General features: G+C 46.8%; 1 protein-coding gene across 1 annotated transcript; it reads left to right on the forward strand.

The window, feature by feature from the left end:
• Positions 1-1387: 1387 nt before the first annotated feature.
• On the forward strand, positions 1388-17340 carry USP18 (ubiquitin specific peptidase 18). Its single transcript, XM_065888241.1, has 9 exons — positions 1388-1482; positions 2954-3099; positions 8312-8391; positions 8653-8799; positions 9156-9251; positions 9687-9854; positions 14798-14929; positions 15390-15439; positions 17295-17340. Exons 1-9 carry the CDS (start codon positions 1451-1453, stop codon positions 17338-17340), a joined length of 897 nt encoding a protein of 298 aa, XP_065744313.1. The 5' UTR covers positions 1388-1450.
• Positions 17341-18204: the final 864 nt, after the last annotated feature.

Raw genomic sequence — 18204 nt, forward strand, 5'->3', positions numbered from 1 at the left:
AGAGCTTGGCGGGCCAGTCTCCCCAGACACTGATCTCCCCCCAAGCCTGGCTCTTGGGGATCAGAACTGATCACATGGATATGCTTCCCCTTCTCTCATCCTTTCCTCTGCGGTGTGTTTTCACAGAGGTCCGGCCAAGGCCGGCTCATGAGAGCTCTTCCCGGAAGTGAGGTCGCACCGTCCTGAAGACGCCCTGCAGCTGCCGTCCGGGGGTCTTGGAGTGACTGCTGATGGGTATGGTTCCGGGTCCCTAGGCCGGTCTCGGCTGTCTCAGCGTTTCTCAGCAAAGCCCATTAGGAGAAGGACGGGAGCAGCAATGGGAAGAGACACAGGGAGCCCCGAGCCCGGGCTCCCAATGGGCCGAGAACCCCAGTCTTCTCTCTTGACTGCGCAGAAATGCTTTGCTCGTCCGCCGGACCGTAGAGTTTTGTGGTTGCCGATTGCTGCTCTTTGTGCCTCCACTTCTGCATCTGTGAAGTGGGGATGATTATGCCCCGGAGCCCATAGGATTGTTGGGAAGAATAACGAGGTTGTTGTGGAAGCTGCTTTAATCTTGCGCGTGGCATGTCGTGGCTCCCAGCCTTCCCCCGGGTGCTAGTGTGACTGGTGACAAGGTGCTTCTGCTGACTGGCTTCCTGCTGACCACGGATTCTTACGTTCTTCCTGCCCCAGCTCGTACACCAGAGCCCTTTCCCTGGGAGCTCTGAGATTAGTGGACTCCCTCCCTCTTAAATTACACACCTTGTGGGGTCTGCGGAGCCCAAGGTTGGGTGGGAAAGGGGGAGGTTGGTTGCTAGTGGGTCAGAGAAATACTACCTTTTGGTTTTCTCACATCCTCGTAAGTTCCTTGTGGTTTCCAGCCTCTCAAGGTGAGTTTAGATGAGGTGGATCTCCCCCAGAGCTTTCTTCTGATTCCCTTCCACCACCTGGTAGGGCCTGGGCAGGGGCCTTACCCCCGGGGCCCAGAGTAGATTGCCTGGGAGATGACTCTCGGCCCTGAGCCCGTAGATGCCCGCTGTGAGCCAGCTCTGTAGGGACAGCTTGGGTGGGCAGGGCCCCTAGTTCTCCCCAATGCACTGTCTGTAAGGTTTCTCTTCCTTTGCTCTTACTGTTGCTTGGGTTATAAGTTTGACAACGAGTGATACACCTCCTTGTGGCCTCTCTTTTCCTGACGGACTGTTAAAACTTCTGCTGCTAATTCACTTTGCAGAGGCTCGTGTTTCTCTCTCCTTTCCAATTTGTTTCCAAGCTCCTTAGTGAATTCTTTGTGCCTCTGGGAGTACCTTATAGAATCTCATGTCCTTAGGAGGGTCTAGAGGAGTGTTTGGTGTTCGTTGAATTCTGTGGCAGGGCTTCCCTCAGTACCTTCCCTCTGCTCTTCATAGGCCCGGTGGGTTTACACAACATTGGGCAGACCTGCTGCCTTAACTCCCTGATCCAGGTGTTCGTTATGAACGCGGAATTCACCAAGATATTGAAGAGGTAAGGCAATTGTTCAGGCGGATGAATGTGTGTATTATTTTATGTTTTCAGTTGTTCAGTTACTCACGGTGGTTTGGGCTCTTAGAAGTCTACTTCCAAAAGCTAACAGAGAAAAGGTCTTGCTTTGCACAGTCTAGACTATATACTATAATCATCTAAGATGATTTTTAAAAAATGTAAATGCTGATCCCACCCCCAGATATTTGGTTCCACTTGGGGCCTAGGTGGGTGTCTAGGGTGGGGCCCAAGCATTCGTACTTTTCAAAAGATTCCCCAGGTGATTCTAAAGTGTAGCCAGATTGGCAGCCACTGACTTGGTTAAAAGGAAGTGGGGACCCTGCCAGTGTCTAATCAAGGGGCAGGTCTATGAGTCTATTGATTTTTCTCAAATGAAACACATCCACACTCACACAGTATACACATCGTGAGAACCCTTCTTTCTTTTTTTTTTTAATGATTAAAATTTTATTTTATTTTATTTTTATTTATTTTTGGCTGCGCTGGGTCTTCGTTGCTGTGCGCGGGCTTCCTCTAGTTGTGGCGAGTGGGAGCTACTCTTTGTTGCGGTGCACGGGCTTCTCATTGCAGTGGCTTCTCTTGTTGCGGAGCACGGGCTCTAGGTGCACAGGCTTCAGTAATTGTGGCGCGCAGGCTCAGTAGTTGTGGCTTGCGGGCTTCAGAGCACAGGCTCAGTAGTTGTGGCGCACAGGCTTAGCTGCTCCGTGGCATGTGGGATCTTCCTGGACCAGGGATCGAACCTGTGTCCCCTGCGTTGGCAGGCGGATTCTTAACCGCTGTGCCACCAGGGAAGCCCGAGAACCCTTCTTTCTTCTCGACCTGTTCTGCAGAGACATGCTGAGACTCCGCCAGGACTGACAGGCAAATTTCCTTGGGAATTCAAGCACCACGCCCATATGTATATGTTCACATACATAAACTTTATCACTCATTCTTTTCTGCCTTTTGCTTTCTCCTTTTCCCCTTCCATGGGCATGGGCAGTTGAGAGATGCCAGTGATGAAACAAACCATTGCCAAGATACACTGCCATTCCTTTATGTGTCCTTCCCAGGGCCTAGGTCATACTTGCTTTTGGCCTTTGGAGAACTTCAGACTGGCCATTTTGCTGTGGGTGCAGGACCTACTGCACCTGCCGTTCGTTTTGGTGTGACTGCCGTGCAGGGTGGGGAGAGGGGTGAGGCCGCAGCTGTGCTGATTCCCCTCTCGAGAGGATACTCCCGTATAGCTGATTTGCTAACACGGGAGCTCTTCAACCTTGTCTATATGTCTAAATCATCTAGGAAACTTAAAAATCCTGGTAACTGCCCCCCCCCCCCCAGAAATTCTGATGTAGCTAGTCTGCAGAGTGGCCTGGACGTGAGATTTTTGAAAGTTCTCCCATGTGATTGTGGTGTGCCCCTGGCACTGGGAACCGCGGGGACAGGGAGGTTCGTGGCTGTTCTCACCCGGCAGGATGACAGTGCCAAGGGGAGCTGCGGAGCAGAGGAGAAGTGTCCCCTTCCAGCTGCTCTTGCTACTGGAGAAGATGCGGGACAGCCGGGAGAAAGCGGTGCGACCCATGGGGCTGGCCTACTGTCTCCAGATGTACAGTGTACCACGTAAGGCGGTCCTCCTCCAGGAGCTCGGGCTCCTGGCCTGGTGCTCTGAGAGGCAGGGGAGCGCGAGGGGGCGGGGACACGGGAGGGGGCAGCAGAGGAGAGGAGAGGAGAGGAGGGGGACTGAGGCTCAGTGAGTGAACAGGAAGGAAACCCTTGTGTCGGAGGCACGTGTGTGGATGTGAGATATCTTAAGGAACCCCCATCTTCCAGGGTTATGATGTTATCTATGCATGTATTACTTCCACACTCACTCTTTTTCTGCCTCCCAGTGGAGTAAGTAAGCCTAAGAGTCTCCTCAAAGCTGATTCAACTGCAGGTAAAGGATTCTAGGGAAACAGAATAAAGGATTCATAAGGAGAAACCATGTTCTACAAAAGGAAACTCTTAAATAGCTTAGTTTTTTGTAACAGCCTTAATGAAATATACATCACATACTGTAAAATTCAGTCAATTAAAAATGTACAATTCAGAGGTTTTTAGTATTTCACAGAGTTGTGCAATTATCACCACAATCTAAATTTAGCAAATTTTCATCACCCCCCAAAGAAACCCCATACCCATTAGCAGTCATTCTCCTTTGTTTTCTTCTAGGTTTTATACTTTTAGCTCTTACATTAGATCCATGTTTCACTTAGAGCTAAATTTTGTGAATGGTGTGAGATAGGAGTCCAACTTCATTCTCCTGCATGTGGGCATCCAATTGTTCCAGCACCATTTGTTGAAAATACTACTCTTTCCCCACTGAATTGATTCAGTCTCTTTCCTTGTTACAACAAGCATCCTTTCATTTCAGCTTGACGAACTCCTCTCAGCTGTCCTTGTAAGGCAGGTCTAGTGGTGATGAGCTCTCAGTGTTTCTTTGTCTGGGAAAGCCTTTGTCTCTCCTTCATTTCTGAAGGACAGTGTTGCTGGATACAGTTTTCTTTATCAGCAGTTTTCCCTTTCATCACTTGCCCTATCATCCCACTTTCCCATGGTCTGTAAGGTTTGTGCTGAGAAATGTGCTGATAGTCTTATGAGGGTTCCCTTGTAGGTGATAAACTTCCTGTCTCTTGCTTTTAAGATCTCTCTTTGTCTTTGATTTTCGACATTATTTTTGACAGTATTGTGATGTGTCTTGGAGAACATCTGTTCGAAGGGAATATGTTTGGGGACCAGTGAGCTTCATGAACTTCAATGTCTAAATCTCTCCCCAGATTTGGGAAGTTGCAGCCACTATTTCTTTAGATGAGTTTTCGGCCCCCTTTCCTCTCTCTTCTTCTGGGACTCCATTGAAGTGTAGGTTGTTTCTCTTAATGGAGTCCCATAGACTTTCTTCAATCCTTCTCAGTCTTTTTGCTCCTCTGACTGGACAGTTTCAAATGACCTGCCTTCTAGTTCACTGATTCCTTCTGCTTGGTCCAGTCTGCTTTTGAAGCTCTCTGTTGAATTCTTCAGTTCAATATTCTTTAGCTCCAAAATTGCCCTTTGGTTCTTTTTTATGTTCTCTATCTCTTTGTTGAACTTCTGTTTTTCTTGTATTGTTTTCCTGATTTATTTAAATTGTTAATCTGTGTTCTCTGGTAGCTCTCCGAGCATCTTTAGAGCAATTATTTAGAATTATTTTTCGGACAATTTGGTATCTCCATTTCTTTGGTTTCAGTTACTGGAAGTTTACTGTTTTCTTTTGGTGGTATCACGTGTCCCTGATTGTCCATGATCCCTGTAGACTCGTACTCGTGTAGGGACTTTGCTAAGAAGGACCTTCACCTGCAGCTGGGGTGTGCTGTGATCCAGGTGTGGTGGTGTGAGGCTTGTGGTGGCTCTGGGTCTGGGTGGGTGTGATATCTCATTGGCTCAGGCTGCTGGGGTCCACGACCTCGATAACTGTGCCATCCTTGGAGAGAGCTGCAGGGGGTCTGAAGTAGCTGTAAGGGCTGTGAGGTAGTATTTCATTGTCGTTTTTTTTTTTTTTGTGTGGTACGCGGGCCTCTCACTGTTGTGGCCTCTCCCGTTGCGGAGCACAGGCTCCGGACGCGCAGGCTCAGCGGCCATGGCTCACGGGCCCAGCCGCTCCGCGGCATGTGGGATCTTCCCGGACCAGGGCATGAACCCACGTTCCCTGCGTCGGCAGGCGGACTCTCAACCACTGCGCCACCAGGGAAGCCCTTCATTGTAGTTTTGATTTATATTTCCCTAATGATTAGTGATGCTGGCCATCTTTTCATGTGCTTACTGCCATTTGTATGTCTTCTTTGGAAAAATATCTATTCCAGTTCTTTGCCCATTTTGGATTAGTGATGCTGGGCATCTTTTCATGTGCTTACTGCCATTTGTATGTCTTCTTTGGAAAAACATCTATTCCAGTTCTTTGCCCATTTTTGAATTGGGTTATTTTTGTTGTTGAGTTTAAAAGTTCTATATATTCTGGATGTTAATCCCTTATCAGATATATACTTTGCAAATATATTCTCTCATTCTGTGGGGTGCCTTTTTACTCTGGGGATACTGTCTTTTGATGCATACATTTAAAAAATTTTCATGAAGTTGAAGTTTTCTATGTTTTCTTTTGTTACCTGTGCCTTTGGTGTCACATCCAAGAAGTCATTGCCAAATCCAAGGTCATGTGCTTTTGTCCTATGTGTTCTTCTAAGCATTTTATTGTTTAGGGTCTTACATTTAGGTCCTTGATCTGTTTTGAATTAATTTTTGTATATGCAGTTAGAAGCGTTCAACTTCATTTCTTTGCATGTGGATATCCAGTTTCCCCAGCATCATTTGTTGAAGAGACTATCCTTTCCCGACTGTATACTCTTGGCTCCCTTGTCAAAAATTATTGGACCATACATTTGAGGATTCATTTCTGGACTCTTTATTCTATTGCATCAATCTGTATGTCTGTCCTTATGCCAGTACCACACTGTTTTGATTACTATAGCTGTGTAGTAAGTTTTGAAATGAGAAAGTGTGAGTCCTCTAGTTTGTTATTCTTTTTCAGAATTGTTTTGGCATTTGGGGGTCCCTTAAGACTCTATATGAATTTTATGATGAGTTTTTCTATTTCAGCAAATATCTTATTGGGATTTTGTTAGGGATTGCATTGAATATGTAGATTGCTTTGGGTAGTATTGACTTTTAAATAATACTAAATATTCTAGTCCATGTACATGGAATGTGTTTCCATTTATTTATGACTTCTTTAATTTCTTTCAGCAGTGTTTTGTAGTTTTCATAATACAACTCTTTTACCAATTTGGTTAAGTTAATTCCTAAGTATTTTATTGTTTTTGAAGCTATTATAGATGGATTTGTTTGTGTTATTTCATTTTCAAATTGTTTATTGTTCATGTATGTATAGAAATACAATTGACTTTTGTGTGTTGATTTTGTATCATATTTTTAATTTCATTTATTAGATCTAAAAGCTTTGTTTCGTGGAGTCTTTTAACATATGAGATTATATCATCTGCAAACAGTGGTAATTTTACTTCTTCCTTTCCAATTTGGATGCATTTTATTTCTTTTCTTATCTAATTGCTCTGGCTAGAACTTCCAGTACTGTGTTGAATAGAAGTGGTGAAAGCAGGCATCCTGCTTTTACAGAGACCTGCACTCCACTCTCCTAGTTGTATGTCACCTTTCTTTAGCTTTCCATAGCAGTTTGTACACCTGGGGAATTTTTATCATTCTTCTTCTTCTTTAAAAATAAATTTATTTATTAATTTTTTTTTTTTTGGCTGAGTTGGGTCTTCGTTCCTCTGTGTGGGCTTTCTCTAGCTATGGTGAGCGGGGGCTACTCTTCCTTGCGGTGCGCGGGCTTCTCATTGCAGTGGCTTCTCTTGTTGCGGAGCACAGGCTCTAGGCATGCGGGCTTCAGTAGTTGTGGCACGTGGGCTCAGTAGTTGTGGCACACGGGCTCAGTAGTTGTGGCACACATGTTTAGTTGCTCCACGGCATGTGGGATCTTCCCGGACCAGGGCTCGAACCCATGTTCCCTGCATTGGCAGGTGGATTCTTAACCACCGTGCCACCAGGGAAGGCCCTAAATTCTTCTTTGAATTGTGAGTACATGGATACTTGCCTCCCATTAGACTATAGGTTTCTTGGGGATAGGAACTTTCTCTGGCCTCTGCAATGCCTTGCACGTAGCAAGTGTGAAGGAAGTTATGGGTTGGGCAAGCATCCCTGTATTTCTTAGATGAATCGGGACTTCTGGTTCTGGGATGGTCAGATGTGGCAAGGTGGCTCTACGTGGCAAGCTGACGCGACTCCCTTTATGTCCTGTGTGGTGGACAGCCTTCTGAAAATAATTCCCTGGAGACTGCATCAGTGCAGCCTGCTACCAGGCTGCTTGTCTACAGTTTGGGATTATTAGCTTGGAATGTGGATTAATTAACCATTCAACTAATATGTAATGTTCACCTGTTATGTGCCAGTTACTGAGCTGGTAAGGGAATTAGACTGACAGAGTATTTGCCTCCATGGAGCTGACAGTTTAGAGGAGAGACACAGGCCAAAACAAAATACAACCCCAAAACATTAAGTACAGATTGTGATAAGTATCATGGAGGAAATGGTGTTGAGATAGCAGATATGAATGTTTAATACCTTTTCTTGCAACGTCTTTGCAACTCGGGAACATGGATTCATTCACCCCTGTGCACCGCTTGTAGCCTGATGTTCATGTGTGTAGGATTCATGGCTTATTCCTGCTTCCTCTCCGCTAGCACCCTCTATCACTGAGAAGGTTATTTCCCTTCTTGTTCTCCCGTACACCTTTGGGGAAGACCTGGGTCAGGTATTAGTGTTGGGAAACTGCTCAATTTTAAGGGGAGTGAATAAAGAAAATACGGAGAGGCATAGAGAAGTCAGTGGCCACAGGAGTCCAGTTGGAGGCTTGGCAGGGACATAGGAGAGAATCCACCACTGACTATTGGTTTTGTGTAGCTGGGTTCACCAGCGGAGGCCAGCAGGGGTGGGTGGCAACTCAGAGGACAGAAGACTTGTGTGATGCAGTGGGGCTGGGGCTGGACTTTGAGTTTTAAAAGGAGTTCTCAAAATCAATACCAAGCTTATCTTTCATTTTCATGACCGAACATCCTGTGGAAACTTAGCCTGAAAGCGGGGAAAGGCAACGTCATGAGTGTTCGCCTGCATCTAGGTAGCTGGGGCAGGAGGGCAGGACAGGTGTCCCTGGGTCCTCACCCTGGGCGTTACTTTTCTCTTTGGCCAGTGTTTGTCCAGCATGATGCTGCCCAGCTCTACCTCACAGTCTGGAACCTGATTAAAGACCAAATCACAGATGCGGACTTGGTAAGTCCTAGAGCGAGAGAGCTCAGAAGGTGAAGGTGCTGTCCGTGTGACGTGTAGCGAGGATCGAAAGGGGAAGTGCATGTAAAATACTTAGCACGATTGCGTAGTGCAGTTGCTGTGATTTCTGTACGCCTTTGTGAGCGAGCGGGGAGCGGCTGCCCTTCCGGAGCTGTGTGCGGTGGCTCCAGCGCTGGAGCTTGGCCGGACCTGCTTACTCGCGGCTTTCTCTGCACCTTCATCCTCCTCCCCTCCCTTTTGCAGGTAGCGAGGCTGCAGGCCCTCTATGCCATTCGTGTGAGGGAGTCCCTCGTTTGCCTTGGATGTACCGTGGAGAGTGACAGAAGCAGCAGCATGCTGACCCTCCCCGTCTCTCTTTTCGACATGGATTCAAAGCCCCTGAAAACACTGGTGAGGGGTCCTTGTGGGGAGTTTTCTGTTCCCGCACAGCCCAGAGCTTCTGGTGCCCCCTTCCTTCTTTAATCCACCCTTGGCTTTTAAAAAATCATTTCCGCTTCCTTTGCATGGCTCTGGCTAAGTTCTCCTTTCATTTGCGGGGAAAAAAACGTTTCTCCTCCTACGGCCCCTTATCCTCACTGCTTCCTCCAAAACATAGGTCTTTCCTGAGACCCTGGTACGTGTACCACGCTGGGGTGGATGTTAGGGGACCTGGGGAAAACGAGGAGAGAAGCTTAAGCTCATCGGCAGGGTGAGGGGTTGTACCCAGAAGGTAATAACCTTGCCTTTCCCTTGCTCCCCTGGGGCAGGAGGACGCCCTCCACTGTTTCTTCCAGCCCAGGGAGCTGTCCAGTGAGGACAAGTGCTTCTGTGGGAACTGTGAGAAGAAGACCTGCTGGAAGCAGGTACTTGCTCCCAAACCGGGTGCTTCTGGCCCGTCTGGGGTTCCCCTTGGGGGCCTCCCACTGAGGGAGGGAATCCCTTCAGGCTGGGGATCCTGGGGCTTGTGACTTCCAGGGCTCTGGGTACGCTCCTCGGACCCCATCACTGAGACGGACGGGGGAAGGCACAAGAGCGGGGGCTGTTTTCCCCTCAGGGCCAGACTCCCCTGGGAGGGGAGCAGACCCCGTAGTTCCCCTGGGTTCCTGGGCGGAGCCCTGGGCTTCTTGAGCCTTCTGTGGGAGGCCCAGCAGATCCAGCAGGCGGGGCCCTTACCGTGTGATTCCATTCCGCTCCCTTCTTTTCTGGAAGAAGAACATACCATCGGCCCTGGTGTTTCTCGGAATTGACCTGTTTCAAGTGCCTGGGACTCATCTCCACGGTGACTTTGCTTTTTCCAGGTCTTGACACTGACCCACCTGCCCCAGACACTGACCATCCACCTCATGCGTTTCTCCAGCAAAAATCTGCAGACAGAAAAGATCTGCCACTCACTGTGTTTCCCCCAGAACTTGGATCTAAATAAGCTCCTTGAGATGGAGGGAGAGCCCTGCGCTGCTGAGGAGCAGGTGAGGGCCCCTCGTGTCCCTTCCACCCCCCACGTAAGACACCCCGTCCTTTGTTTGTCTTCCCTCCCCTGAGATGATTGGCATCAAGATCACCAGAGATGCATTTTGAGCATCCTTCTCTTCTCTGGTGGCCGAGGTCGGGGCACAGAGGGAGGGACGGTCACCAATGGCTTGGTATGATTCATAGAAACATATTCATACACTCGAGAAACACTTGTTTTTCAAAAAAGGAGTTTAATGATGGGAACCCGAGTCTCTTGGATAACAGCGATGGGCTGTTAGCCTCACATTGCCACCAACATTTGCTGTTGGCCGTTGCATTTCTTTTAAGATTCAAAAGACTTTATTTCTGATGATTGGATTTGTACTCATCTACCTCACAGCAATGAGGGAAGGAACCCATAAGTCAGAACGTTCCTTTTAAATAGGATGTGCAGTGCTTACGTAGCCACAGGTAACCACAGCACCCTGGGTTCTAAATAGAGCCCCAGCCTAACGTTCTACTTCCGACAGCTTATGCTTACCTCGGGGATAATAAGAAAGCAGCCAGCACGTTGGGCCAAATTGATTCAGAGTCAAGTTGGATTCAATTGTCTTGAGCTAATGAATTGTTGGGAAATTCTGAGAAAAAAGTGACATAAATGTCTTTTCTCCATAGGTTTAAAATGCTACATTTATTCCTATACGTATGTGAGTCCATGTGTGGACTTTCTGTTTTGTTCCACTGGGCGGTTTACTATCCATGCTCTAGAACCATGGTTTTTTAAACATTGAGGCCTGACAGCGTGTTATAGTGGCTCCTCCCCTGTTCAGGGCATGTACATTTCATAGGATTCTCAGTTTCTTTCCTTCTAGTTTCCTTATTTCCACTTGCACAGCCTACCTAATGAAATATATCTTAACATTTTTTTTCCTCTTGAAAAGACTTGTGAGGAATTATAGAATGAATCTCCACATCCACCAACGGCTTAAACAGTTACCTAACTCATGGCCACTCTTGCTTCACCTACACCCCATCCTCTTCTCTCTCCAAACCTCTACTGGATGATTTTGACGCAAATCCCAGACACCATACATGTCATTTGTAAGCATTTCATTATGTCTCTCTAAAGAATAAGCACTCTTTTTCCAAACATGACCAAGTCCGTCTTATGATTCTTTAATATCCTCTAATAGCCGGTAAATATTTGGATTTCCCTGACTGTCCTGTAAGTTGTTTGCTTTGTTTGAATCTAGAGCCAAATAAAGTCTACACTTGTATTTGCTTACCTTTGTTTCCTCCCTCCCTCCCCCTTGCCTTTCTTTCTTCTTCAGCTTAAGTTTCTTTGATGCTTCTCCTCCTTTTCTTTTCCTCGAAATTTATTTGCTTGACGGTTTTTTTAAATGTATATCCAGAATTGGCTGGCGGGTCTTATTTAACATACTCCTCTAGCCCTGGTATTTCTCGTGAACTGAGAGTTAGATCCAGAGATTGCCCCGCACTTTTTGCACAGCAAAGGAAACCATAAACAAGACAAAAAGACAACCCTCAGGATGGGAGAAAATATTTGTAAATGAAGCAACTGACAAAGGATTAATCTCTAAAATATACAAGCAGCTCATGCAGCTCAATATCAAAAAAACCAACAACCCAATCCAAAAATGGGCAGAAGACCTAAATAGACATTTCTCCAAAGAAGACATACAGATCGCCAACAAATACGTGAAAGGATGCTCAACATCACTAATCATTAGAGAAATGAAAATCAAAACCACAATGAGGTATCACCTCACACCAGTCAGAATGACCATCATCAAAAAATCTACAAACGGGCTTCCCTGGTGGCGCAGTGGTTGAGAATCTGCCTGCCAATGCAGGGGACACGGGTTCGAGCCCTGGCCTGGGAAGATCCCACATACCGTGGAGCAACTAGCCCCGTGAGCCATAATTACTGAACCTGTGCATCTGGAGCCTGTGCTCCGCAACAAGAGAGGCCGCGATAGTGAGAGGCCCGCACACCGCGATGAGGAGTGGCCCCCACTTGCCGCAACTGGAGAAAGCCTCGCACAGAAACGAAGAGCCAACACAGCCATAAATAAATAAATAAAAATTAAAAAAAAAAAAAAAAATTAAAAAAAAAAAAAAAAAAATCTACAAACAACAAATGCTGGAGAGGGTGTGGAGAAAAGGGAACCCTCTTGCACTGTTGGGAATGTAAATTGATACAGCCACTATGGAGAACTGTATGGAGGTTCCTTAAAAAGCTAAAAATAGGGGGCTTCCCTGGTGGCGCAGTGGTTGAGAGTCCGCATGCCGATGCAGGGGACACGGGTTCGTGCTCCGGTCAGGGAGGATCCCACATGCCGCGGAGCGGCTGGGCCCGTGAGCCATGGCCGCTGAGCCTGCGCATCCGGAGCCTGTGCTCCGCAACGGGAGGGGCCAAAAAACAGTGAGAGGCCCGTGTACCGCAAAAAAAAAAAAAACAAAAAAAAGCTAAAAATAGAACTACCATATGACCCAGAAATCCCACTACTGGGCAGATAGCCTGAGAAAACCATAATTCAAAAAGAGTCATGTACCACACTGTTCACTGCAGCACTATTTACAATAGCCAGGACATGGAAGCAACCTAAGTGTCCATCAACAGATGAATGGGTAAAGAAGATGGGGCACGTGTATACAATGGAATATTACTCAGCCATAAAAAGAAATGAAATTGAGTTATTTGTAGTGAGGTGGATGGACCTAGAGTCTTGTCATACAGAGTGAAGTAAGTCAGAAAGAGAAAAACAAATATCGTATGCTGACACATATATATGGAATCTAAAAAAAAAATAAGGTGCTGATGAACCTAGGGTCAGGACAGGAATAAAGAGTCAGACGTAGAGAATGGACTTGAGGACACGGGGAGGGGGAAGAGTAAGCTGGGACGAAGTGAGAGAGTGGCACTGACATATATACACACTACCAAATGTAAAATAGATAGCTAGTGGGAAGCAGCCGCATAGCACAGGGAGATCAGGTTGGTGCTTTGTGACCACCTAGAGGGGTGGGATAGGGAGGGTGGGAGGGAGATGCAAGAGGGAGGGGATATGGGGATATATGTTTACGTATAGCTGATTCACTTTGTTATACAGCAGCAACTAACACACCATTGTAAAGCAGTTATACTGCAATAAAGATGTAAAAAAAAAAAAATCCAGTGTAACATCCCCACGTGAGAATAGAGAATGATTTTAGCCCTCCCTTTTGGGGGACTAAGCTTCGTTTGTCCTACCCTCATCCTGTCCCCTTCACGATCTTGTTTCAAAGTCTCAGGTTAGGGATATTATTTGACTGTGTTGAGAAAACAAGTACAATTTTCCCAACTCATGTGGAGATCTTGCTCACAATCAGTGAAAACTCTCTCTCTTGCCACTGTTGTCTTTTCACAGAGAATTCTCTCCTATCTTGACTTGCTAAGATTTGAGGGAGTAGAAAGACTTACTGCCAAACCTAGTGAATACTTTTTGGTCTTTCCCTTACTTGATCTTTTTGTGATATTCTGTTATTGATCCTATTCTCCTTCAAAGTCTGCCTACTCTAGGCCTCTCTCCTGGGGTTTCTTTCTCCATTGCTGGATCCTTTCCTGCCCATTTTTATTGGTATTTAGTTTTAATTCCATTCCTTTTTCTTCCCATTTTTTGAATGTCATCTCATTAATTCTCATGGTTTCAATCACCTCAAACTGAAGACTTCCAGTCCCTGTCTCCTGCTCAGGTCTCACTCTTGACCTCCAAACAGTGTGTCCACCTCCTACTCAGTGCTGTCACACGGTCCCCAAATGCACTGTCTTCATCCCCAGACACCTCTGTTCCATGTGTGACCTTATAGCAGCAGCGTCTTCCTAATTTCCAAGCCAAAAATCTGGGGTTCATCCTTGTAGTGCCCCCTACTTGCTCCCCCACCACCATATCCATCAGTTGCAAAGGAACTTATTATTTTTCCTTAACTTTGCACAAATCTGTCCCCTCGTCTCTACGTTCACCCTCACTTCCTCAGTATAGGGGTCGAGAGCTTGGGCTTCGAAGCCGGGCAGGCCTGGGTTAAACTCCCGCCTCTTCTCTTTATGAGCTCTGACCCTTGAGTAAATTACTCTGCTCCCTGAGCTCAGATTCCACATCTGCAAAGTAGGATTTATGCTGGCACCCAGTTTACAGGTTTGCTGTGGATGTTAAATGGAACAATGCATGGGAAGACTTGGCCAGGTGCTGGCAGTCAGCTAGTAATTGCTGTGTTAATAATGCCTATTATCGTTTACTGGCTGATCCCGGGGGTAATGGCTGGGCTCTCAACACTTCTTCCTCGTGCCATCATGGTTCTCTAACTTGTCCCGTTGGCTCTGCCTCACTTGAACTCTCAGTCCATTTTTCACACCACGTTATTTCAGTGTTTCTCAAACACAAATCCGATGATGTTGCTCCCCTGTGTAAAGCCTTCCGACGGCTCCCGCTGCTCGGGATAAAGTTCTGATTCCTGACTTGGCCTTTGTGGACGTTAATCCCATGGCTCCCAGCACCCCCAGCTGCATTTCCGGGTGCACTGTTCTGTTCCCACCGGGCAGCCACAGTTCCTGGTCCATACTCCATCACGCGTGTGCCATTATGACCCTTCAGGATCAGTTCAAGCACGTCTTCTCTGGGAGCTTTCCTCAGCAGGTCACTCCTTCTCCCTTTTGGGGCGAAAAGTGGTTCTTCCCAAATTTACCTCCAAATGCACCTGGTATAAAACATGGGATTACAGCTCTGGCATAATTAGCTGTGAGTCTTGAGGTCAAAGACGGTTTTCTAGTGCCCTGGAAGTACCAGTGCCTGGCAGAGAAAGGCACTGAATGAGCAAAGGCACGATGAAGTAGTTTCCTCCTCCTAGACGAGGGTCAGAAGAGGAGGGATGATGGGGCTCTCTTTGTTCTTGTGTCCTTCAGCGTGGGGGACAGTATGAACTCTTCGCTGTGATTGCCCATGTGGGGAAGGCTGACTTCGGTCACTACTGTGCTTATGTCCGGAGTACTGTGAATGGAAAATGGTTCTGCTTCAACGACTCCAACGTTTCCTGGGTGAGAAACATCCTCCAGAATTGCCTCTTGCCCTGGATTCTGCACCTCTAATAAGTTCTGAGCCAGGACTAGATGGGCCCTCAAGGCCCAGACACGCTGTGGTCCTGTTCTCTGTGTGTGTGGCCTTTTGTGGGCTTTGAAGCCCTTTTCTGCATGGAGTCCCTGTCTGGTTTACAGCGTTCTGCTACTCCACTTAGCTCAGTGTCTAGGTTTTTGGGATTCTAGGCTCAGTGCCCTGTAGCCTCGTGCTCTGGGGGAAGCTTACTGAAAGCAAGAAGAGTCAGAAAGAGTTAGAAAATCTTGGCTCGTCAACACCAAGTTTAAACAGAGGGACAGTGTACTAAAGAAACTTCATACCCATGGCACCTGTCACTAGGTAATCCAGGTCATGGGTGTAACGGGGGTGGGTTTGTCTGGGTGAGTGAGGGAGGGCGGCTTCACCTTCTCTGTGTGCTTCTAGGTGTCCTGGGAAGACGTCCAGTGTACCTATGGAGATCACAGCTACCGCTGGTGAGAGAGCACTGGGGTGGTGGGGTCCCAACGCGCTCACACACCCTGAGCAGTATAGGGTGCTAGCTGCTCTATGAAACGCTCACGGACTCAGCTGCCACTCGCCTTTGGATGGCCCCCTAGTGAATACTGCTCAGCCTCATCTTTCAGTACCACCCACCACACTGCTCTTCCTGCAGTTTAGACTCCAACAGTACTGAAGTATAAGTGGCTCCCAAATATCACGCTATGCGTGGCTTTGCGCGGGCTGTTCCCGGCCTGTGCTGCCTTTTCCTAATTTGTCACTGCGGCAGCCCCCCTCTCATGCTTCAGTACTTCTGCTCGTGCCCACCTGCTCTGTAAAGGCTTCCCAGCAGCATCCAGGCAGGTTTGTAGGAGCTTCTCAGATGCTTTCGCTGCATTTGGAGCTCACCTCCTTTACAGCAAGGATCCCACTGCTCTGTAAGTGTTCGCCTACATAACATTCTTTCACATTAACCACGAACTTTTGGAGGCAAAGATCACTCTTTTCCTCCTTCTTTGTCTGGTACAGTGGCTTGCATGTAGTAAATAACAATAACTAAATTGTTAAAAATCAATAACTACAGAGGGGAAGCTGGAGAGAAAAAAGCTGGGTGAAGGTAAAGCAGAGACTTTGTAAGTTTTTCCTGCTAAGCTTAGAGGTGACATTGTACACTAAACATGATGTGCAGGATGACCCCAGCTGCACACGTAGGCCTTCACTTGGAAACCAATGAATTAGGTGAAATTCGTGCTTGGAATCCTCCCCGCCTCCACCTTGTACCTTTCGTCTTCTCTTTCTTTTCTTCTAAGCATCTCCTTAGATGCCCACTCTTTGTTACCTTTTGGTTGTCAGTGATCCCCCATTATTATTATTTTATAAAAAAATATTTATTTATTTATTTGGCTGCATGGGGTCTTAGTTGTGGCACGAGGGATTTTCATTGCAGCGCACGGGCTTCTTTCTAGTTGCGGCATGCAGGCTCAGCAGTTGCAGCGCGCAGGCTTAGTTGCCCTGCGGCATGTGGGATCTTAGTTATCTGACCAGGGATCGAACCCATGTCCCCTGCATTGGAAAGCGGATTCTTTTAATTAATTACTTTTATTTTTGGCTGCATTGGCTCTTCCTTGCTGCCATGGGCTTTCTTTAGTTGTGGCGAGCAGGGGCTACTCTTCATTGTGGTGCACGGACTTCTCATCATGGTGACGTCTCTTGTTTCGGAGCATGGGCTCTAGGCGCGCAGGCTTCAGTAGTTGTGGCACGCGGGCTCAGTAGTTGTGGTGCACGGGCTTAGTTGCTCCGTGGCACGTGGGATCTTCCCGGACCAGGGCTCGAACCCATGTCCCCTGCGCTGGCAGGCGGATTCTTAACTGCTGTGTGGAAGGTGGATTCTTAACTACTGGACCACCAGGGAGGTCCTGATAACCCATTATTTAGATCAGGATTTGGCAGACTTTCTCTGTAAAAGGCCAGAGAGTGAATGTTTCAGCCTCTGGGACACAAAGTCTCTGTCGCAACTCCTCAACTCTGCCTCTGCAGCACAAAAGCAGCCATAGATGATACGTGGGTGAATAAGCGTGGGCTTGTTCCATTTATGTTTATTTGCAAAAACAGGGTTGGATATGGCTCACAAGCTCATAGTTTGTCAACTCCTGATTGAGACGTTAACTAGCAGCTTAATAATATTTATTTTCCCAGGTCACCAGTTTTGTCCCCTCTAAGGTGATGGATATGAAGACTTGATCCAATAACCTGGAAAGTTTTCTGACGGGTGTCCTATCGTGAATTAATAATGTATTAATTAACTATGAATGTTTCATTTCTGTGACGCTGTTGCAATTGTTTTCTTCCTAGGCAGGAAACTGCATATCTTCTGGTTTACATGAAGATTGAGTCCTAATGGATGTACCCTAAACCTTCAGAGACCTGCAGAGTATCATTTTCCTTTTCTGTTCCTGGATCTGCAGACTCTTTTAAGATATTCTGCAGTGAGGAGAGGCACTGTTTTGGAATTGTTTAATTAAACTTTATTTATTGTCAGTGGTGGTTATCAAAATACTTAACAGTGACACTGTGCAGGTTTGGATCAGTCAGAGTGGATACTTCCACCAGTGGACCCTGGCCCCATGGCTGCATCAGGTCTGGAGTACTCCTGCTGTACAAGGTGGTGGTCCTTTAGCTGGGAGATTGTGGAGCCCAGAGGCTACCAGGGGAGTAGAAACCAGGCCAGCACTGGTAGCAGGGGGCAGTCAGGTGGCAAGGGGCAGTGGTAGGGAACTATTTCCATATTTTACAGCTAAGGTTACTGTACTGGTTGGTACTGACTGTATATCATTTCTGTTTATAATTTAAAAAATTTTAGAACCTGTATCAATTACATAAAACTCAAGTGCTTTGTAATTGTTATTCATTTATTTGGCAAATATGTATTGATCACCTACTCTCCGTGAGATGGTGTGCCAGACACAATAATGAATAAAGTTCTTTCTCTCAAAAGGAGTTTTTAGTTTAATGGGGGTTATACTAAGGGTTAATGCTACAGGAATTCAAAGGAAAGTGAAATTTCTCCTGTTTGGGGGCCATGGGAGAAGCCTGAAGGCTGAAATGGGGCTTAGAGTGAGGACAGTTAGTTTACAGGGAGAAGCATACCCAGTGGCATGCTTGAAAGGGCAAGGTTCAAGGTCCAAAGGTCATCCACACACCTGGATGGAAGGGAAGTGGGGCTCAGAATGTAGAAGGTCTTGATCTAGCCTCAGAAGTTTGG

This window comes from Phocoena phocoena, chromosome 11, assembly GCF_963924675.1.
Source record: "Phocoena phocoena chromosome 11, mPhoPho1.1, whole genome shotgun sequence".
In the NCBI taxonomy this organism is placed as follows: Eukaryota; Metazoa; Chordata; class Mammalia; order Artiodactyla; family Phocoenidae; genus Phocoena; species Phocoena phocoena.